The sequence below is a fragment of the Actinia tenebrosa genome, unplaced genomic scaffold (assembly GCF_029948245.1).
Source record: "Actinia tenebrosa isolate PJP-AT-01 unplaced genomic scaffold, QUT_ActTen_1.0 PGA_scaffold15__27_contigs__length_11533743, whole genome shotgun sequence".
NCBI classification, from domain to species: Eukaryota; Metazoa; Cnidaria; class Anthozoa; order Actiniaria; family Actiniidae; genus Actinia; species Actinia tenebrosa.
Genome location: NW_028292575.1, coordinates 4603379 through 4619497, shown reverse-complemented (window position 1 = coordinate 4619497; position 16119 = coordinate 4603379). Strand labels below are relative to the sequence as shown.

Below are 16119 nucleotides of genomic sequence, written 5' to 3'. Positions count from 1 at the left end.
TGTTTTCTATAAAAGATGCTGATTTTAAAAGAATTTTGATTTTTTTTGCGAATAAGTAATCTTTTTATGATTAGGTCTAGAAAAAAAAATCCCTTGGCTATAGTCCATGCATTCATTACTGAATATGAATAAAAATCGTACCATTTCATTGAAAAACACTTTATTTTTGTCAGTTATCGAAGGAAAAAACCTGGAACACAATCAGAAACAAGTGAAGATCAGAAAGGAAAAACTTCAAGATTACGATCGTATCATTGGTCCAGTGGAATATCGTTCCAAGCTCGTTCTTTTGGTTAAATTTTCTCTGTCCGTTACGAACCTTGTTAATGTGGTACGTTAAGGGACCGTGTTCTACTTTAATTCTAATTTATTTATTTTATTTACTTATATACTGATTCCATGCCAGTGAAAATTGTCCCAGTGAAAAATCTCTGGTATTTTCCCATAATTATTAATCATCATTAATTATCATAAACTTATTTACCGATTTCAAAGAATAGCTAATTCGAAAGACTTCCTTTGTTAACTTGCAGGACACCAAAAAGGAAACCTTGTCTCTGGACGTATGGGAAGTTAAGGTAATTGTATGTGGAAGCTGTAATGGTCTCTGTTTTTTTCATACTGATATACGTATTTTAAGAAAGGTATTTGGAACCCAAGGCGAAATGCAATAAGTGATAGACGATAGGTCCTCCTAAGATCAGAGAAAAGCTGGAATAACTTGAGTTTCTGCTTCTGATTCTCGTCAAGCACATGGAGCTTAGTGTTGAAATATTTATTCGCACTTTGAAACTCAATTGTCGCACTTTAAAGTACCTGAAACAATTAAAATATAACTTAATGGACCAAATCAACTTGGACGTACAGTAATGTTTTGCCCATTTCAGACCACGTGTCTCTTGAGAATAATAAGATTCTCTGTTCGAGTTGTGTCCATATTCATGTGTCTTCTCGTGTGCAGCCGTTAAACAAAGAAATAATACTCTAGGGAATTACACGTGGTCTGAAATGGGAAAAAAGGGGATTAGGTCTATGGTCGCACTTGTCCCAGTGACAGAATATATACGTTATAAAATCCATTCCAATGTTAAGCCTTTTCAGACGGCGTGTCATTCCCTTGAGAATAATATTTTTTATTTGGAAAGAAATACCATTCAAGGGAATGACACGTGATGCAAAAAAAAAAAAAAAGAAAAAAGCGGGGGAAAATATGGATTCAGTCTACTGAAGTCCAAATCCATAAGATCAATGTGTGCCATCAAGTATTATAGGAGTGCCTTGAAATCAAATGAAATGCCAAATCAATTGTACTTTCAATTACTATTATACGCAATATTTCATTTGCTGTTATCTCTAGGCTTGGACAGATGAATATCTCAAGTGGAAACTCAGCGACTTTGGTGGAGTTGGAAGGACTATCTTTGCCCCCGATGAAATCTGGGTACCCGATATTACGCTCTACAACAGGTGGGATTTAAAAAAATATAATACATTCTACGTCTATTGCGCACGTCGATCCGGCTCAGAAATAGATTATTTTCGAATTTGGATATTACCTCTGTGTTCTTTGATTACAGACTCATTTACTCAGGGCTAGCCTCATTTCAGTGTCAAAATACTTAAAGATAGCAACGGTAAAGTAAAGAATGCACAGCGGGCTTGTTATACAAAAACAAAGACAAAAAAACAAAAAAAAAACCAAAAAAAAAACCGTCACCAACCTTTTTTGATAATAGTATATCATGCACTAATGCTTCATCCAATAAAAGTTGCAGCTATCAATTAAACAATAGTCCCCTTCACAGTTACCAGCGCCATCTTGAAAGGTAGCCGTGCCTTTGCATAGAAGCAAAACGAACGGTGAGCTTGCAATGATAGTGACATGTGAATAATTGTTCAAGGTGTTAAAAAAAGGTCTTTATCATTGCAAGCTCACCGTTCGTCTCGCTTCGATGCAAAGGCACGGCTACCTTTCAAGATGGCGCAGGGAACTGTGAAGGGGACTATTGTATAGTTTACAAGTATATCAAAAGTGTATCAAAAATTATGGCGATGTAATCCCTGTAACGTTTTTTCAGAAATTCCTAGTGACAGACAGCTCGTAAAAGAATATCAAGGATGGTCACCCATAATTTTTGATCTACGTTTGATATACTTGTATATATATATATATATATACGAAAGGGTCAAAGTTTATGCAAACCGCTGTATATACACTCAATTGAAGAATCGTTGTCGGGTTCAGAAACATAGAACATAAAAGGTGAGACCGAGATGGCACATGGGAAATGACATAATTATATTATAATTTATTCAATTGCACCATCCATGCAGTCGGTTTAGAATGCCAAATGCGTATTAAAAACAGTGGATGATGTCACGGGTCGCCGGTCACAACATGCATCTAATTAACGTACTTCCCATGTGCCATTTCGGTCTCAGCTTCTATGTTCTATGTTTCTGAACCCGACAACGATTCTTCAATTGAGTGTACATATAATTTTTTCTTCTCCGCTAGCGCTAACAGCCCTGACAGCCTAAAAAACTTACCAAGTAAACACGTGACCAACGTTTACGTGAAAAAAAGCGGTGACTGCCTTTGGTTTACTCCTAAAACGTACACCAGTAACTGTAAGATGAATGTTAAGTACTGGCCAATAGATGAGCAGGTGTGTACGCTGACCTTTGGATCGTGGACGTACTTCGATCACGAGATGAAGATCGAGCCGCATACGTTAAAGAACGACAGTGGTGCAGGTGAGGTGATGTTCATATGAATGATACGCAAGCTGAAGCAAACTTTAGGCTGGCCTAAGCCAAGACACGGCTAACTCACAGATGGAATTGAAATTTAGCTTGTTAGGTCTTACGGGAGTAAGGACTTGCAAGGAAAACCGGAGAACCCGGAGAAAAACCTTCAAATCAAGCGAGAGGCCTAACAAACTCTACAGGACAGAACAGGAACAGGATTGAGCCCTAGAAGTGAAAGTTCACTGAACTTTAGGTTACCGTACGGACGTACCGTGCTGTGACCGTGACAGAAGCACAGTACTGTTTCGAGCATTCTGATTAGACAAACAAAACGAAACAAAATAACATAAAAAAATGTCGTAGCTAAGATACATTTTAAAACTTAAACTCAACAACCATTATTTCTTCTCTATTTTTAGTTCTACCTTCAAACGGAGAGTGGGAGATTAAATCCATCAGATACGTCACATGGAAAAACCGACCATAGCAACTGTTGCGATGGTAACTACAGCACTATCAGCTACCACATCACTATCGCTCGTAAACCAGCTTATCTCCTCTTCTACTTGACGCCTCCATCGGTCATCCTTGGTATTCTGACCCTCATGAGTTTCTTCATCCCCACCGAGAGTGGAGAACGAATCGGTTTCGTCACCACGATCTTGTTGACAATGATGGTGTTTCTCCTTCTGATCCCTGAGTATCTCCCCGAAACCTCGGACGAGATTCCCGTTCTTGGGGTTTTCATGATATCATTCCTGATCCTCATAGCGATTGTTCTCGTGGCAACGATTGTGATTTTGAAATGCTATCACAGTGAAGGTACACCCTCAGTCTGTAATCCGAATTCTTTTCTGTCAAAACAAGCCGAAGTGCCCTGCCACTTCACCAGAGATTCCGAGAGAAGTAGACAATGGTAAGGTCAACCATGGTCAGGATGATTCTACCGAGGTGATTGATATGGAAGAACCAGTGCGCATGCCTAGTACGGAACCAAAAATGGCCTTCACTGAGGATTCGAACGAAAAGGAAGAGTTTAAGTGGCATGAGATGTCTGATAGGCTGAACTGGGTACTCTTCGGCGTCATTCTAGCCCTGTCTGTACTAACGATGCTGCTGATCTTTTTTAACCGCTAGTTACACGCCATCAAGGCGGAAGGCTACTTTGCAGCATTCGATTTCGCATCTATTCATAGCTTTGGAGATTGCAAAGGGTAGACTAGTTTAGAAAATCTTAAATGATTGCATGAATTATTAAATGGAAGAAACAACTATAACTGATTTAAGCTTAGAGAATGCATGAAGATGAATAACCTTTTTAAAGACCTTTAAATAAAACTGCACGTCGAAGTTCTTGTAGCTAAAGTTGGGCATGCAAAAAAATAAAGCTAATAAATGACTATAGCTAGTAATTCATATTTTTTGTATTCATAGGTTGTTTGAAGTAAAACAGCGTATGGTAAAGATATATAAGATTAAGAAGAATCGGGCAGGAAACAAGCGAGTTATGGGCGTTTACTAGTAACTAGTAATGGTAGACTCGGACGATAAGCAATGATACACTTACGATTTACCGTATCCAGCCAGTGCAGCAAAACATTACGCCGAAGCTATAGAGGTGTATCAGTATCCACGAGTTCGCCATAGGGCGCGTTTGATTATTACACGGTGTTAAACCTGCTTAAAATAAGATTCATCATTTGTTCTTCATACTCCAACGCAGCTGGATATTGTAGTTTATATTCGCTAGTTTTCTTATGAACTATTAAAAACTTACCACAAATTGCGACGTTTCATCTTTTCTCGTCTTCTGGTCTCTTCTTCTTGTCTTCCATTCATTTCTGCTTCTTCTCTTCGTCTAGTGTTTTATATTCTTCTCCTAGCTCTTGCAGTAGGTTTCACACATTATTTTATTTTAATTACACCTCTTTACCTGGGGCACAATGTTTTCCAATTTCAGACTACGTCATTCTCTTGAGGATTAGGATCGATTGATCGTTAGGAAGACATTTTTATTTATTTTAAACCTGTTCGGTTTATGACCAGACATGTTTCGAGGTGCCCCACCTCATCATCTCAGTGTGTAGATCTAATGGATGACTTGGCTATTTATAGTTCTAATTACAATCTAAGTGAGCTGGAATGTACTTCATTTATTGTTCTTCTAAATACTTCAGGTTAAAATTAAAATGGGTGAGCAAAAATCGAAAGCAAAATTCTTATTCTCAAGAAAATGACACGTGGTCTGAAATGGGGAAAATATTACGCCCAAGGTCTCCCTTTCTTTGTAAAGTAGGGTGCGCATGTGCAGATGATGTGGCAACGTTTTCTGCTCTCACAACTGTGAACCAATCAAAGCGTGCGTGGCGATCTGACGTCATATCATCAAAGTAACTCGCTTTAATTTCATTTTTTATCTCACAAACTAGTGGCCCCCTTTTACAACATTTGGAGAAAAGTGCTATATTCGATCAATAATGAAAAATAAATGCAACAGTTTGTGCTTCGGTTCTCTAAGTATTGGTTTTATACACGTCTAGATTGGTGCAATAATGTGTTGTGATTGACGTCCCACGTGACAATATATATTAAAGAGTTAATATGGAGATACAATACTAAATGTTGTTTTCAAGTCTAACCTCTAGCAGTTAGCAACACAGCGTATACCACGACATACACCACAAGAAAAAACCAGAAAAATATGGTGTCGAGTCTGCACGCGATTCCTTGCCATGACACGGTAGCGGTGCCTTTAGTTCTCGGTGTGCCCGGTTTGACAGCAGGATCCGCTTGAAACGGCTGGACGGCCCTTAAAGTGGCCACGCTTGGTTTCTGTCTGTCCAGCTCGACAATCTCAAATGCTCCATTATCATTTACCACTGTGGATTTCGAAAGCCATCTTAAATATTTTGGCGGGGTTCCTTCGGTGTGGAAGCATCGCAGGACTGCAATCGTGGCGAGTAGCACGAAAGAGATTAGAACTAAAGTGCACATCAGTAGAACGCCCAGCACTGGAATTGCTCTTGAAGACTCTGGAAGTGAGTCTGGAACTATGAGCAAAAATACCATCATGCCTAGCAAGAGTGTAGTAACAAAACCAATCCTCTCCCCACTCTCTGACGGGATCCAGAAGCTGACCAGGGTAAGGATGGACATTATGAGGCAGGGTGCAACCACATAAAACATTTGATAACTGTATTTCCGTTCCATGGTGATGGTGAAAGATATCTGAGAGAACTTGTATGGACAGCAGTTACCGTGGTCGGTCTCGCCAATGTCTATGTCAATGCCCATGATGGCCCAGTCGCCATTTTCGATGAAACTTTCTGAGCAAAAAACGGTAATAGTTTTTTTTAAAGAAAGAAAGTCAGACATACAGAAAGAGAGACATGGATATAAACGAGACAAACAGACACGCAGTAAGACAGACAGGCAGGCAGGCACACAGGAAAACAAACAAACAAATTGACAAAATCACAGGCAGACAGGCAGACGATAGACGGGCAGACGGGCAGACGGGCAGACGGGCAGACGGGCAGACGGGCAGACGGGCAGACGGGCAGACGGGCAGACGGGCAGACGGGCAGACGGGCAGACGGGCAGACGGGCAGACGGGCAGACGGGCAGACGGGCAGACGGGCAGACGGGCAGACGGGCAGACGGGCAGACAGGCAGGGAAAAGAAACTCCAATAAGCAAAGCCGTGGCTTGCAGTAATGGGCTAAAGATGTATTTTAGGCGAGCAGACAGTATAGAAGATAATAATAAGATAATAAGCTAAAGAGAATCAATTATCTGTACCTCCTAAAGTGCTCTTGGTTGCAAAAGGGCTGATTGTCAATTGTTGCTTATGATAGGAGAAAGATCCAAATCTGAATGCACACTTTTGCGTATCAAAAGGCCAATAATCTAATTTCAATTCACAGCTCGCTGTAAAACTGGCTGGGCCACTCCAGACATTCAAACCATCGCTATCAACAGCAACGTTGGACAAAAACTTGCTCGTACCTCCCGCCCTCGGGGTAAGATTGTCACCGCTGAAAAACAAATGGTAAACACCAAAGGTCATAAGATTCATGGACGGCCAGAGGGGTGAATTGAGTGGCTTTGACAGTAACAGTCACCCCCCTTAAAATTATCGTGGACTTTCCGCCAATAAGATTCATTCTGATATTAAACGTAATGATTTTTGAGAATGTTTTCAATACTTTGTGAAGCTGTAAAAAATACGAGCAATTTTAAGAAAGGAATATAATTAACACCGTCTCCTCTAAAAGAAGTACTTCATACCCACTAACTACTTTATGTGACTCAAGTAGCCTGCTTGTATGTGATAGTTTTAACTTTCTCTCTCTTTCAATTCTTTCTCCCTTTCTTTCCATTCGTTTCTTTTCCTCTTCTTTCTCTCTTTTCTTTATGCATTCATAGATTCATTTACTCATTAATTTTTCCTTAAGTACGCTTTTTCCTTTTCTATCTTTTGTACTGTGTAGGACTCCGTAACTCTTTAGGAATACTTCAGTCTTAAGTTCTCTGTTGCTTAGGGTCAGCCTTGATTTTGAGTAGAATATTTTTTCAATAATTTGCAATAATGGCAAAAAGCGCCAAAAACTAGACTTTCGTATGAGTTTTGATCCCAATTTTCGTTTTTGGTTAACACTCAAAACCTTTTTTAAACAGTTAGAAACTGATGTACTATGATAAGATGCCTGTTTGAAGCGGTATTTTCAATCGTACAAAGACTTTGATTCCACTTTCATCGGTCATCTCCACTTCCAATCAAGTTAAACTTTTTGAATAACAAGATTTTAGCCTTGTACAACCGGCTTTCTTCAAGAAAATAGTTTTTGGCGCTCACTGCTCGAATACGAAAAGAATTCTCTCCTAATTCATTCCAGTGATGGTCCGTTGAAAGGTGTTTTTATGGTTGAAGTGTGTATTCTTTACTTTACCGTTGGTATTTGTGAATATTTTGACACTGATATGAGGTTAAGCCTGAGTAAAAGAGTCCGTAATCAAGAACCACAGCGGTATTGTATGAATTCGAATATGGTCTATTTATGAGATTCATATAGGAACTACTCTATTTTTGGCTTTCTTACTTGTTATGAAGGGCGATGTCTGGAAACCATACTTCGGTGGGTAGAAAGTTAACTCGATCTTTTCCACCGTACTTGCTTTTGTCCCAGTATAAGAAAGTGTTATTCCATTTCTAAAAAAATAAAAAATAAATAAATAAATAAAATAAAAAAATAAAAAAAATAAAATGAAGCATAAATAAGCATTTTCAATCGTTTAAACCATATTGTTGTCACTTTTTACATTTTTCAGTTCTACCACTATATGACGTCAGTTAAAGTCAAGTTTTTAATCATCATTTTTAACACACATATTGATTGACATCACTATTGGTGTTATGACGTCAGAAATATCATAACGTAACGCCTTGGTGTCACTCATTTTGAAGTCATAGTGGTAGCAAAAATGACGTCATATTTGCAAACATTATGATGTCATTTTTGCCACCACTATGTCGTCATTTTTAGTCCTACCATGACGACCCATGTATCGACTGAGATAAGTTGTTCTTTACTGTCCTGCAAATAAGAAAAAAGGCATCACAAACTCGGCTGTTTGTGTGTGTGTGTGTGTGTGTTATGCCCTATGCAGCATTCAACTGCAGCAGCCATTTTGAAAAAATTGCTAACGGCGCATGCGTGGTGGCAAAGAATGATTGAAATGAATGCAAAACATACTTTAACATGACTTATGTATTTAGATTGGCTCATGTGAGGTTCGACGTTTCACCCCAGGTCGATCTACAGTCGTTCTCCCAGACTGATCTAGTCGTGAAGGTCGCCTTAGTCGGATCAAATTCAATCGGTCGAACTTAATTGGGTCAAACGCCGAACTTCACATGAGCTTATTTTGAAGAATTAAGTTCGGCTCATGTGAAGTTCGATGTTTAACCTGAGCCTAAGTTAGTTACTTTCTTGTACAGAAATTTGGTAACTTAAGAGAAAATCTTACCACTTTTTGAAGTGCATTGAGCTTTAGTCCAAATTCTACATCAACAGGAGAACCGCCCCTTATCGGCAGTACAGCCTGGTCGTAATCGTCTAACAGTAGCTTCCTAATCGAGTGTTCGGCTGAGGTATTCGATCTTCCAGATGCGATGTGCAGCAACACTGATGAAAAAATTTATTGAGAACAGAGTTAACTTGGCCACGTTTTTGAAGAGGCGAACATAATGTTATGCGGATGGGAAAAAACTCCTGTTTTTTATTCATTCTTACGTACATTCTACCAATATTGTTTCTTTCTTTTTTTCTTTCTTCCTTCCCTCCTTCCTTCCTTCCTTCCTCCCTCCCTCCCTCCCTCCCTCGCGCCTCCTTCCTTCCTTCCTTCCTTCCTTCCTTCCTTCCTTCCTTCCTTCCTTCCTTCCTTTCTTTTTTCTTTTCTGGTTTCCAGGGAAAGGGTTACAGGGATTGCGAACTCCCTGAGCATAAAAAGTGCACCCTATTCTTACAACTGCTAATGTCTATTGATGTCGGCTATAATTTTTACATCTAACTTTTTTATAGCCTGCGTCACATCCGGAATTTTCTTCGGAAATACGAAGAAAATTCCGGTTGTGACACAGGCTAACTTTTTTGTTGTTGTTGGTTTTTTTGAAAAGTCAAGATGTAATAATCTAATGAAAACACCTTTCGCTTACTTAATCAACTTGCATGCCCTATTATTATATTGCAATGGTTAAAATTATTATCTCCATGACTTGCCTAACAACAGTGATCAATATACTGAACTTGAATGTGTAATAAGCTAACATTACTGAATAATAGACTAAAAATCTGAGTATCTTTTGAAACCATTTATTTGAAAATATTTCAAAAAATTACTTCACATCTTATTTCCCTGAATAAGCTTCAAAACTTGAAAATCATCTTAACTTATACTAGTAGATTATTCATGTCTTTCCTAGCATTTTTTGTTGTCGTAATTCGTATGTAAATGTTTATTATCATATGATATTAAGATTATGTTATACGCATGATGAGATAACATTTATACATATATACAATTCAAACAGGGATCAAAATTACCCAACTAGAAAACACTTTTTAGAAAGTTCACAAAAAATGACCTATTTTTTGTCTGTTTGTTTGTTTGTTTGTGTACGAATAATAACACTGCAAAATTAATACGCATCAAGGTGAAAAACATAATGAAATGGTGTAAACAAACTAGCAAGCTCTTTTTGAATTACAAAGAGATATTTAATTAATCGTTCTTATATCTTAAAGTACAGCTGTAAATACTGAAATAGTTCGTAAACTCAGTCATTAGCTTGAATGATGTTTTGCCAGATCATGTAATGACATCTGAAGTAATCTTCCCGGAAAAATTGCACAAAATTTTAAGAAAATACTCGGTCTTGATTGATTATCTACCGGATTCGTAAGCTAGCACAATTTATTAATGTAATCGTAGCACCGCTCACACGAATTCTATATTTCATCCAGTATTTAACAGCCTCTGATCGAAAAAAAAAATAAAGGTTAGATAGATATGACCGGCCAAATCAGTTTTACATCGATCATTGTTTCTGGGGCAACGTTACTGCTCAAAATGATATTCGACCGGACAAGTCCCAATTCTGGCTGGACTCTGTCCGATAAACGGAGCCGTTAAGCTACAGATAAAATAAGACCTACCCTGTAAAATGACTATAAGGAGAACAAAGTTTCCAAGAGTTTTGGAGTTTAATTTGTCTTCCATAGAGGCGAGCAAAGCTAGTACATCCAATAACCAGTGAATCCCAAGTTACACACACTTGAATGGTTTTGAAACGGTCGAATATTTAGAATATTTTACCATACATAATGAGTTTATTACACCTTTAAATAGTTACTACGTCAAGACCTGTATTCCCGACACCTCTATTATTAACTCTAATCCTAGTTGTTTTTTTTGTGTGTGTGCGTGAACGCTAATAGTAGGATTTTCGATTGCTTATTTATGTGTTATATATTGTGTTCTGAAAGTTAGTTTTCGAATCCCAGGAATTTAACAATTATTCTGCGAAAGCAAAGTGAATATCTGGGATTATTTTTAACACAATTTGATAAATAACGGAGAAGAGGGTTTGTTTGTTCGATTTATCTTTTGAAGCAGCACAAATCGACAATTAACGAGCGTGCACGTGCGCGTGCGCATTGTATTCACCTGTAGGTGAATATAACAGCATAAGACGTAAATTGTGACTAATGAGTGCGCCGGATTTATCAATATATTCACTTGTGTAAAAATACTAAACGAAGTTATTGTATTTTATTTATTCGGGTAATATTTGAGTATTGCTTTTAAATTTCATTCTTTAGTCGGGCATGAGCGGGTTTGCAATTCAGATATTCTTAAACCTAAAGCTCTCAGATTCACTCTGGAAGTGCCTTGGGTTTACGGTCCTCCAGTTTTTCCTCCCTCCTCTCAAATCAACCCTAACTAATTCAAACTGGTTACAGCTGTGCTCTTGGGTCATACATGGACTGTATAACGGCTGCCCCAGAGGCGCCTTCACATGCTTTCACTTCGACCCCGTTGAGCTGCGCCACTGAGATTTTTTTCGATAGACTCAAATACTTCGTTTGAGTTTGGGTTCCTCTGCTTCTTTCAGTGCTCTGTGAAGGATCCACACTAAAATGGGTCCATTTATAACGTCATCCAATCCGTGCCGTGGTGATGACTTCATAATGAGGTAAGTGCTCAAGAATTGGTGAGAGTATACAACTATTTCAAAAAAGGTTGGTGAAGGCTTTTGTTGCATGGCCGTGATGTGGCATGTCGCATAACAAGCTTGTAATGTATTGTGAATCATCATATGTAAGCATTGACAGCTTTAAAAACGAAAATTCACCCCAAAAAAAAAAAAAAAAAAAAATCATGATTCTTAAATTTCCAACACAAAGATTCATGAATCCTTTTCACTTGCAAGCAGTGGTTCTGAATCATTATTCCTATTTCTCTATGATTCCGCTTTTACTCCCCGATAAGCAGCACGGAATATATCATGATTGTCACTACGAGAAAAACCCAGAAGAACATCTTATCCAGCTTGCTTGCCAGCATTTGCCATGTCGCCTCTTCTTTGGCAGCGAACCGGGTCATGGAAGCTGTATCAGTAGATTTGTCTTCTAGTTGCATGGCATTTGGAGGAATTTCACTTTTACGATCAAGTACTTCGGAAACTTGGATAAGCTCTGGTTCTAAGCGACGCGAGCGCTTAAAGATGCGTCGCAAGTACTTTGGTGGTATTCCTATAGAGTGAAAAACCCTCAGCACGAGAATAGTAGCGAAGAGTACAAAGGTGATCATGACCATAGTTCCCATCATCACAATGCCCAGCACAGGAATGGTCTCTGAGGATTGTGGAAGTGATTGGGGGACCACCAGCAGAAATACCATCATGCCTAGCAGGAGTGTAGTGACAAAGCCTATCCTCTCCCCACTGTCTGACGGGATCCAGAAGCTGATCAAAGTCAGGAGGGAAAGAACAAGGCAAGGACCAAGAAGGTAGAAAAGGCAGTACTCAACGCGCCTTTCCAGTTTTAGAGTGAACGTGATTTGACTGAATTTGAATGGGCAGCAGTTGCCGAAGTCGGACTCCTCTGTTCTTACGGACACTTTAGAATCTACGTTCCAATTTGCGTTCTGTAGGTAGGTACCTGAAAAAACGTTTTGCAATCATGAAAAATATAATAGTAGATCATTGGCTCACCAATTTTTGCTTTATCTTTCTTGACTTGTTTTTCATATTACTTTCCTCCTTTTATCTTTCTCCATTCCTCGACGTCCTTTCCCTCTTTCCTTCCTTCTTTCCTTCTTTCCTTCCTTCCTTCTTTCCTTCCTTTTCTCCTTTCTTCCATTTCTCCTTACTTCCTTTTCACCTTCTTTCCTTCCTTCCATTGTTCGTAGTAGCGCGATTTACGAGGCTGGTATCAACAACACAGCTAAACTCACTCACCGCTTCTGTGACCTTTGGTTTTAAAACTAGAGACCTTCAGTAGTTGACTGTCATAGGAATAAGAACCAAACATGAGGTCACAAGTCTGCTTATCAAACGGCCAAGCTTTTAAAGCAAGTTTGCAGCTGGCTGTGAAACTAGCTGGTCCACTCCAGGTGTTCTGGCCACTGCTTTCAACGACTACATTCGACAAGAACTTAGTTCTACCTCCCGCTCTTGGGGTTCCGCTATCACCACTGAAAATGTATAGTAGTACCTTCATTATGAATGGACGTTTTAGTGGTAGTGGTAGCGGTGGTGGTAGTGGTAGCGGTGGTGGTAGTGGTAGCAGTAGTGGTAGTGGTAGCGGTGGTGGTGGTGGTAGCGGTGGTGGTGGTGGTAGCGGTGGTGGTGGTGGTAGTAGTGGTAGTAGTAGTAATAGTGGTAGTGGTAGTGGTAGTGGTAGTGGTAGTGGTAGTGGTAGTGGTAGTGGTAGTGGTAGTGGTAGTGGTAGTGGTAGTGGTAGTGGTAGTGGTAGTGGTAGTGGTAGTGGTAGTGGTAGTGTAGTGGTAGTGGTAGTGGTAGTGGTAGTGGTAGTGGTTAGTGGTAGTGGTAGTGGTAGTGGTAGTGTAGTGGTAGTGGTAGTGGTATGGTAGTGGTTAGTGGTAGTGGTAGTGGTAGTGGTAGTGGTAGTGGTAGGGTCGTGGTATGTGGGTAGTGGTAGTGGTAGTGGTAGTGGTAGTGGTAGTGGTAGTGGTAGTGGTAGTGGTAGTGGTAGTGGTAGTGGTAGTGGTAGTGGTAGTGGTAGTATTATTATATGTATCATAGTTAGCCAACTCACTTGTTGTAAAGAACGATGTCAGGAAACCATATTTCTGATGGTAGAAAATGTACTCTTTGCATTCCTCCAAATTGTTTTGGTTTCCAAGACAAGAATGAGTTATTCCACCTCTGCGAAGCTGAAAAAAAAACCCAGTTACATCACACATTGTCCTTAATAGACATCTTTATCTAGGCCTCGTGTAGTGTGACATGAGTTAACCATACTTGGCTTAGATCAGCTCAGACATTGTTTGCCCAGAGTGTTGAGTATTCTAAATAGGATAAAGGTAAACCTTTGGCATCTTATACTGTACAGTCAAATTGATAGTTTCCGGCCTTTAGGTTCTTAAAGTATTAATTTTATGACCTTACCATTACGACCCACGTGCTTACAGTTAACAGCTCCTCTATACTGTCCTGTATTGGTGAGAACGAGAATAATAATATTAACAAAGACGAAGAAACAATAAAGTGAAAACAAACAAACAAACAAACAATGATAATAATAATAATAATAATAATAATAATAATAATAATAATAATAAAAGCCAAGACAGTGCAATAAAGACTATTGTTCTCATTGATTAAATTTGATGATTTTTTTCCCTCTATTTTTATTTGTCCTTTTTGCGTTTGTTTTATTCTTAATTGCTTCTCACCTTCCTTATTCCTTCCTTCCTTCCTCGCTCCTCTATTCTTGCTTTCTTTCTATATTCTTCAGTGTGTCTTTTTGTCTTTTTCGCTCTTTCGTTCGTTTTTATTTCATTTCTTCCTCCCTCCAACCTCCCTCTCACCCCTCACCTTCCCTCCCTTCCTTCCTCTCTAGATCTCTCTTTTTGTATTTATCAGTGGCACAATTTCATTCAAGCCAACACCAAAAATGAACCGCAAATGAACCGCATGTCAAAATGATGGTCCTGAAGGTGTACGTAAAATGGGAGCTGGGATTCGCCCTTATTGGGCTGGGAAATGTTCACTGGGAATGGGATTCACAAACAAAAATGGGACTGAGAATTGAGCAAAACATAGGCTTGAATTATTGAATTTGATCAAAATGGGGGCTGGGAAAGGGGATAAGGACCCCAACTTAGAAGCCTCGAAAATCTTTGCCCGTTGCCTTTTCCAACACCTAATTCATTTACCAATACCGAAAATCGAATTTATATGAACATACGAACCAGTTCAGCAAGTCTGTTGATCATCAAACCAAACTCGACAGTTATTATTGCTGATATGTTTTGGGCAGATGGCGGAGGCCGCACTGTCTTGTCATAGTCTGTTAACAACATCTTTCGGATAGCATGCTCGTGAGAACCATTGGAACGTCCAGAGGTGACGATGAAAAACACTTTTAATAAATAAAACAAAATAGGACGCAAATAAATAATAAGCTTAGCAGTGGCATATTCACAGAGTGGCTCTTCATCCGCTGAAATTCCAATTGGAATTTAGGAGTTGATTTTTGTGGAGGGAGGAAAACAGCCGGAGAACCCGGAAAATTTGAATGGCTTTTCTTCATAAATATAACGTTGCTCCCCTTGAAAACTTTATAATATATTTTTATTTCAATTCAAACACGTTTGACCTGAACAATATTCATAATGACTCTGAGGTTTGAAAAGAGTTGATTATACACATTGATTATATAGCTGAGTGGACTCAAATCTAGAGCTATAGACCTATTTCATTAGTGAACAGTACATCGAAATGCCTTGGAATAAAGACATTATATTAACACCTGCATCTTCTATAGTTTATTAGTTTTTTTTAAATTTCGACGTTGCAGGGTGCTTAACAACGGTAAAAACACACAAAAAAACATAGTAATTGCATGAGAGTATAACATGATATTGATATAAAATTGATCAATAAAAACTAACTCATTTTTTCTGCAGAATTTTGAAAATCTGTTCAACGGATTTCATCTGTTTTAGGACAAAAATCAAGGTGTTATAGAACACATTTCCATCGTTTCTTGGCATTTTACTTTACCTTTTGTAAACATTCTCACCAACTTAAGTTTTTATTTAGCTCCAATTGGAGATTTTTTGCATTCTCAGTTTTTCGATAATTCTGAATATTTTTTATTTTTTTCCTTTTCAACCGACGTTTCAAGAGATATTTTATTTAGAGAGATTTCTTTTCGTATTCAAGCAGTGAGCGCCAAAAACTATTTTCTGGAATAAGGGCTGTTGTACAAGGCTAAAATCTTGTTATTCAGAAAGTTTAACTTGTTTGGGGATGGAGATATGACCGATGAAAGTTGAATCAAAGTGTTAACCCAAAACAAAAATGTTATTCGAAAATGAGGTCAAAGTTTAGGCCTTCATTTGCTTTTCCCCCATACATTGTCTATAAAAAAGCCTGACAAGGCAACATTCTAACACAAATGCAACAAAACATCTTTGTAAAAATAAATAAAATAATAAAATGAATAAATAAAAATAAAATAAATGATATGACAGTGGCATTTCTACAGAGTAGCTATTCACTGTAATTGCAATTGGAATTTAGGATTTGATTTTTGCGAAAAACGAAAATTGG

The 16119-nt window shown here is 38.6% G+C and overlaps 3 protein-coding genes across 3 annotated transcripts; 1 reads left to right on the top strand and 2 right to left on the bottom strand.

The window, feature by feature from the left end:
• Nucleotides 1-840: 840 nt before the first annotated feature.
• On the top strand, nucleotides 841-4481 carry LOC116304813 (neuronal acetylcholine receptor subunit alpha-7-like). The gene is given in 5 exon segments (XM_089030662.1): nucleotides 841-861; nucleotides 1358-1467; nucleotides 2519-2762; nucleotides 3171-3668; nucleotides 3670-4481. Coding segments are annotated over 5 exon segments (1092 nt in total). The 3' UTR covers nucleotides 3889-4481.
• Nucleotides 4482-5385: 904 nt separating this feature from the next.
• LOC116304814 (neuronal acetylcholine receptor subunit alpha-3-like) lies at nucleotides 5386-10570 on the bottom strand. Its single transcript, XM_031714600.2, has 6 exons — nucleotides 10469-10570; nucleotides 8781-8938; nucleotides 8303-8347; nucleotides 7853-7962; nucleotides 6552-6787; nucleotides 5386-6077 (listed from the first exon to the last, which is right to left on the bottom strand). Exons 1-6 carry the CDS (start codon nucleotides 10530-10532, stop codon nucleotides 5386-5388), a joined length of 1305 nt encoding a protein of 434 aa, XP_031570460.1. The 5' UTR covers nucleotides 10533-10570.
• Nucleotides 10571-11789: 1219 nt separating this feature from the next.
• LOC148910897 (neuronal acetylcholine receptor subunit alpha-5-like) lies at nucleotides 11790-14864 on the bottom strand. Its single transcript, XM_089030661.1, has 4 exons — nucleotides 14750-14864; nucleotides 13595-13712; nucleotides 12775-13010; nucleotides 11790-12475 (listed from the first exon to the last, which is right to left on the bottom strand). The coding sequence occupies exons 1-4, from the start codon at nucleotides 14862-14864 to the stop codon at nucleotides 11790-11792; spliced, it is 1155 nt and encodes a 384-aa protein (XP_088886787.1).
• Nucleotides 14865-16119: the final 1255 nt, after the last annotated feature.

What these genes read in the sequence shown, in the direction of transcription:
- LOC148910897 (XM_089030661.1), bottom strand. Translation starts at nt 14,864, where the DNA reads ATGTTGTTAACAGACTATGACAAGACAGTGCGGCCTCCGCCATCTGCC. An exon ending in CAGACTTGCTGAACTGGTTC is followed by an intron (nt 13,713 to 14,749) that starts GTATGTTCATAT and finishes TTTTTTTTTCAG; the next exon opens with CTTCGCAGAGGTGGAATAAC. An exon ending in GACATCGTTCTTTACAACAA is followed by an intron (nt 13,011 to 13,594) that starts GTGAGTTGGCTA and finishes ATACATTTTCAG; the next exon opens with TGGTGATAGCGGAACCCCAA.
- LOC116304814 (XM_031714600.2), bottom strand. Translation starts at nt 10,532, where the DNA reads ATGGAAGACAAATTAAACTCCAAAACTCTTGGAAACTTTGTTCTCCTT. An exon ending in TCAATGCACTTCAAAAAGTG is followed by an intron (nt 8,348 to 8,780) that starts GTAAGATTTTCT and finishes TCTTATTTGCAG; the next exon opens with GACAGTAAAGAACAACTTAT. An exon ending in AACCAAGAGCACTTTAGGAG is followed by an intron (nt 6,078 to 6,551) that starts GTACAGATAATT and finishes TTTTTTGCTCAG; the next exon opens with AAAGTTTCATCGAAAATGGC.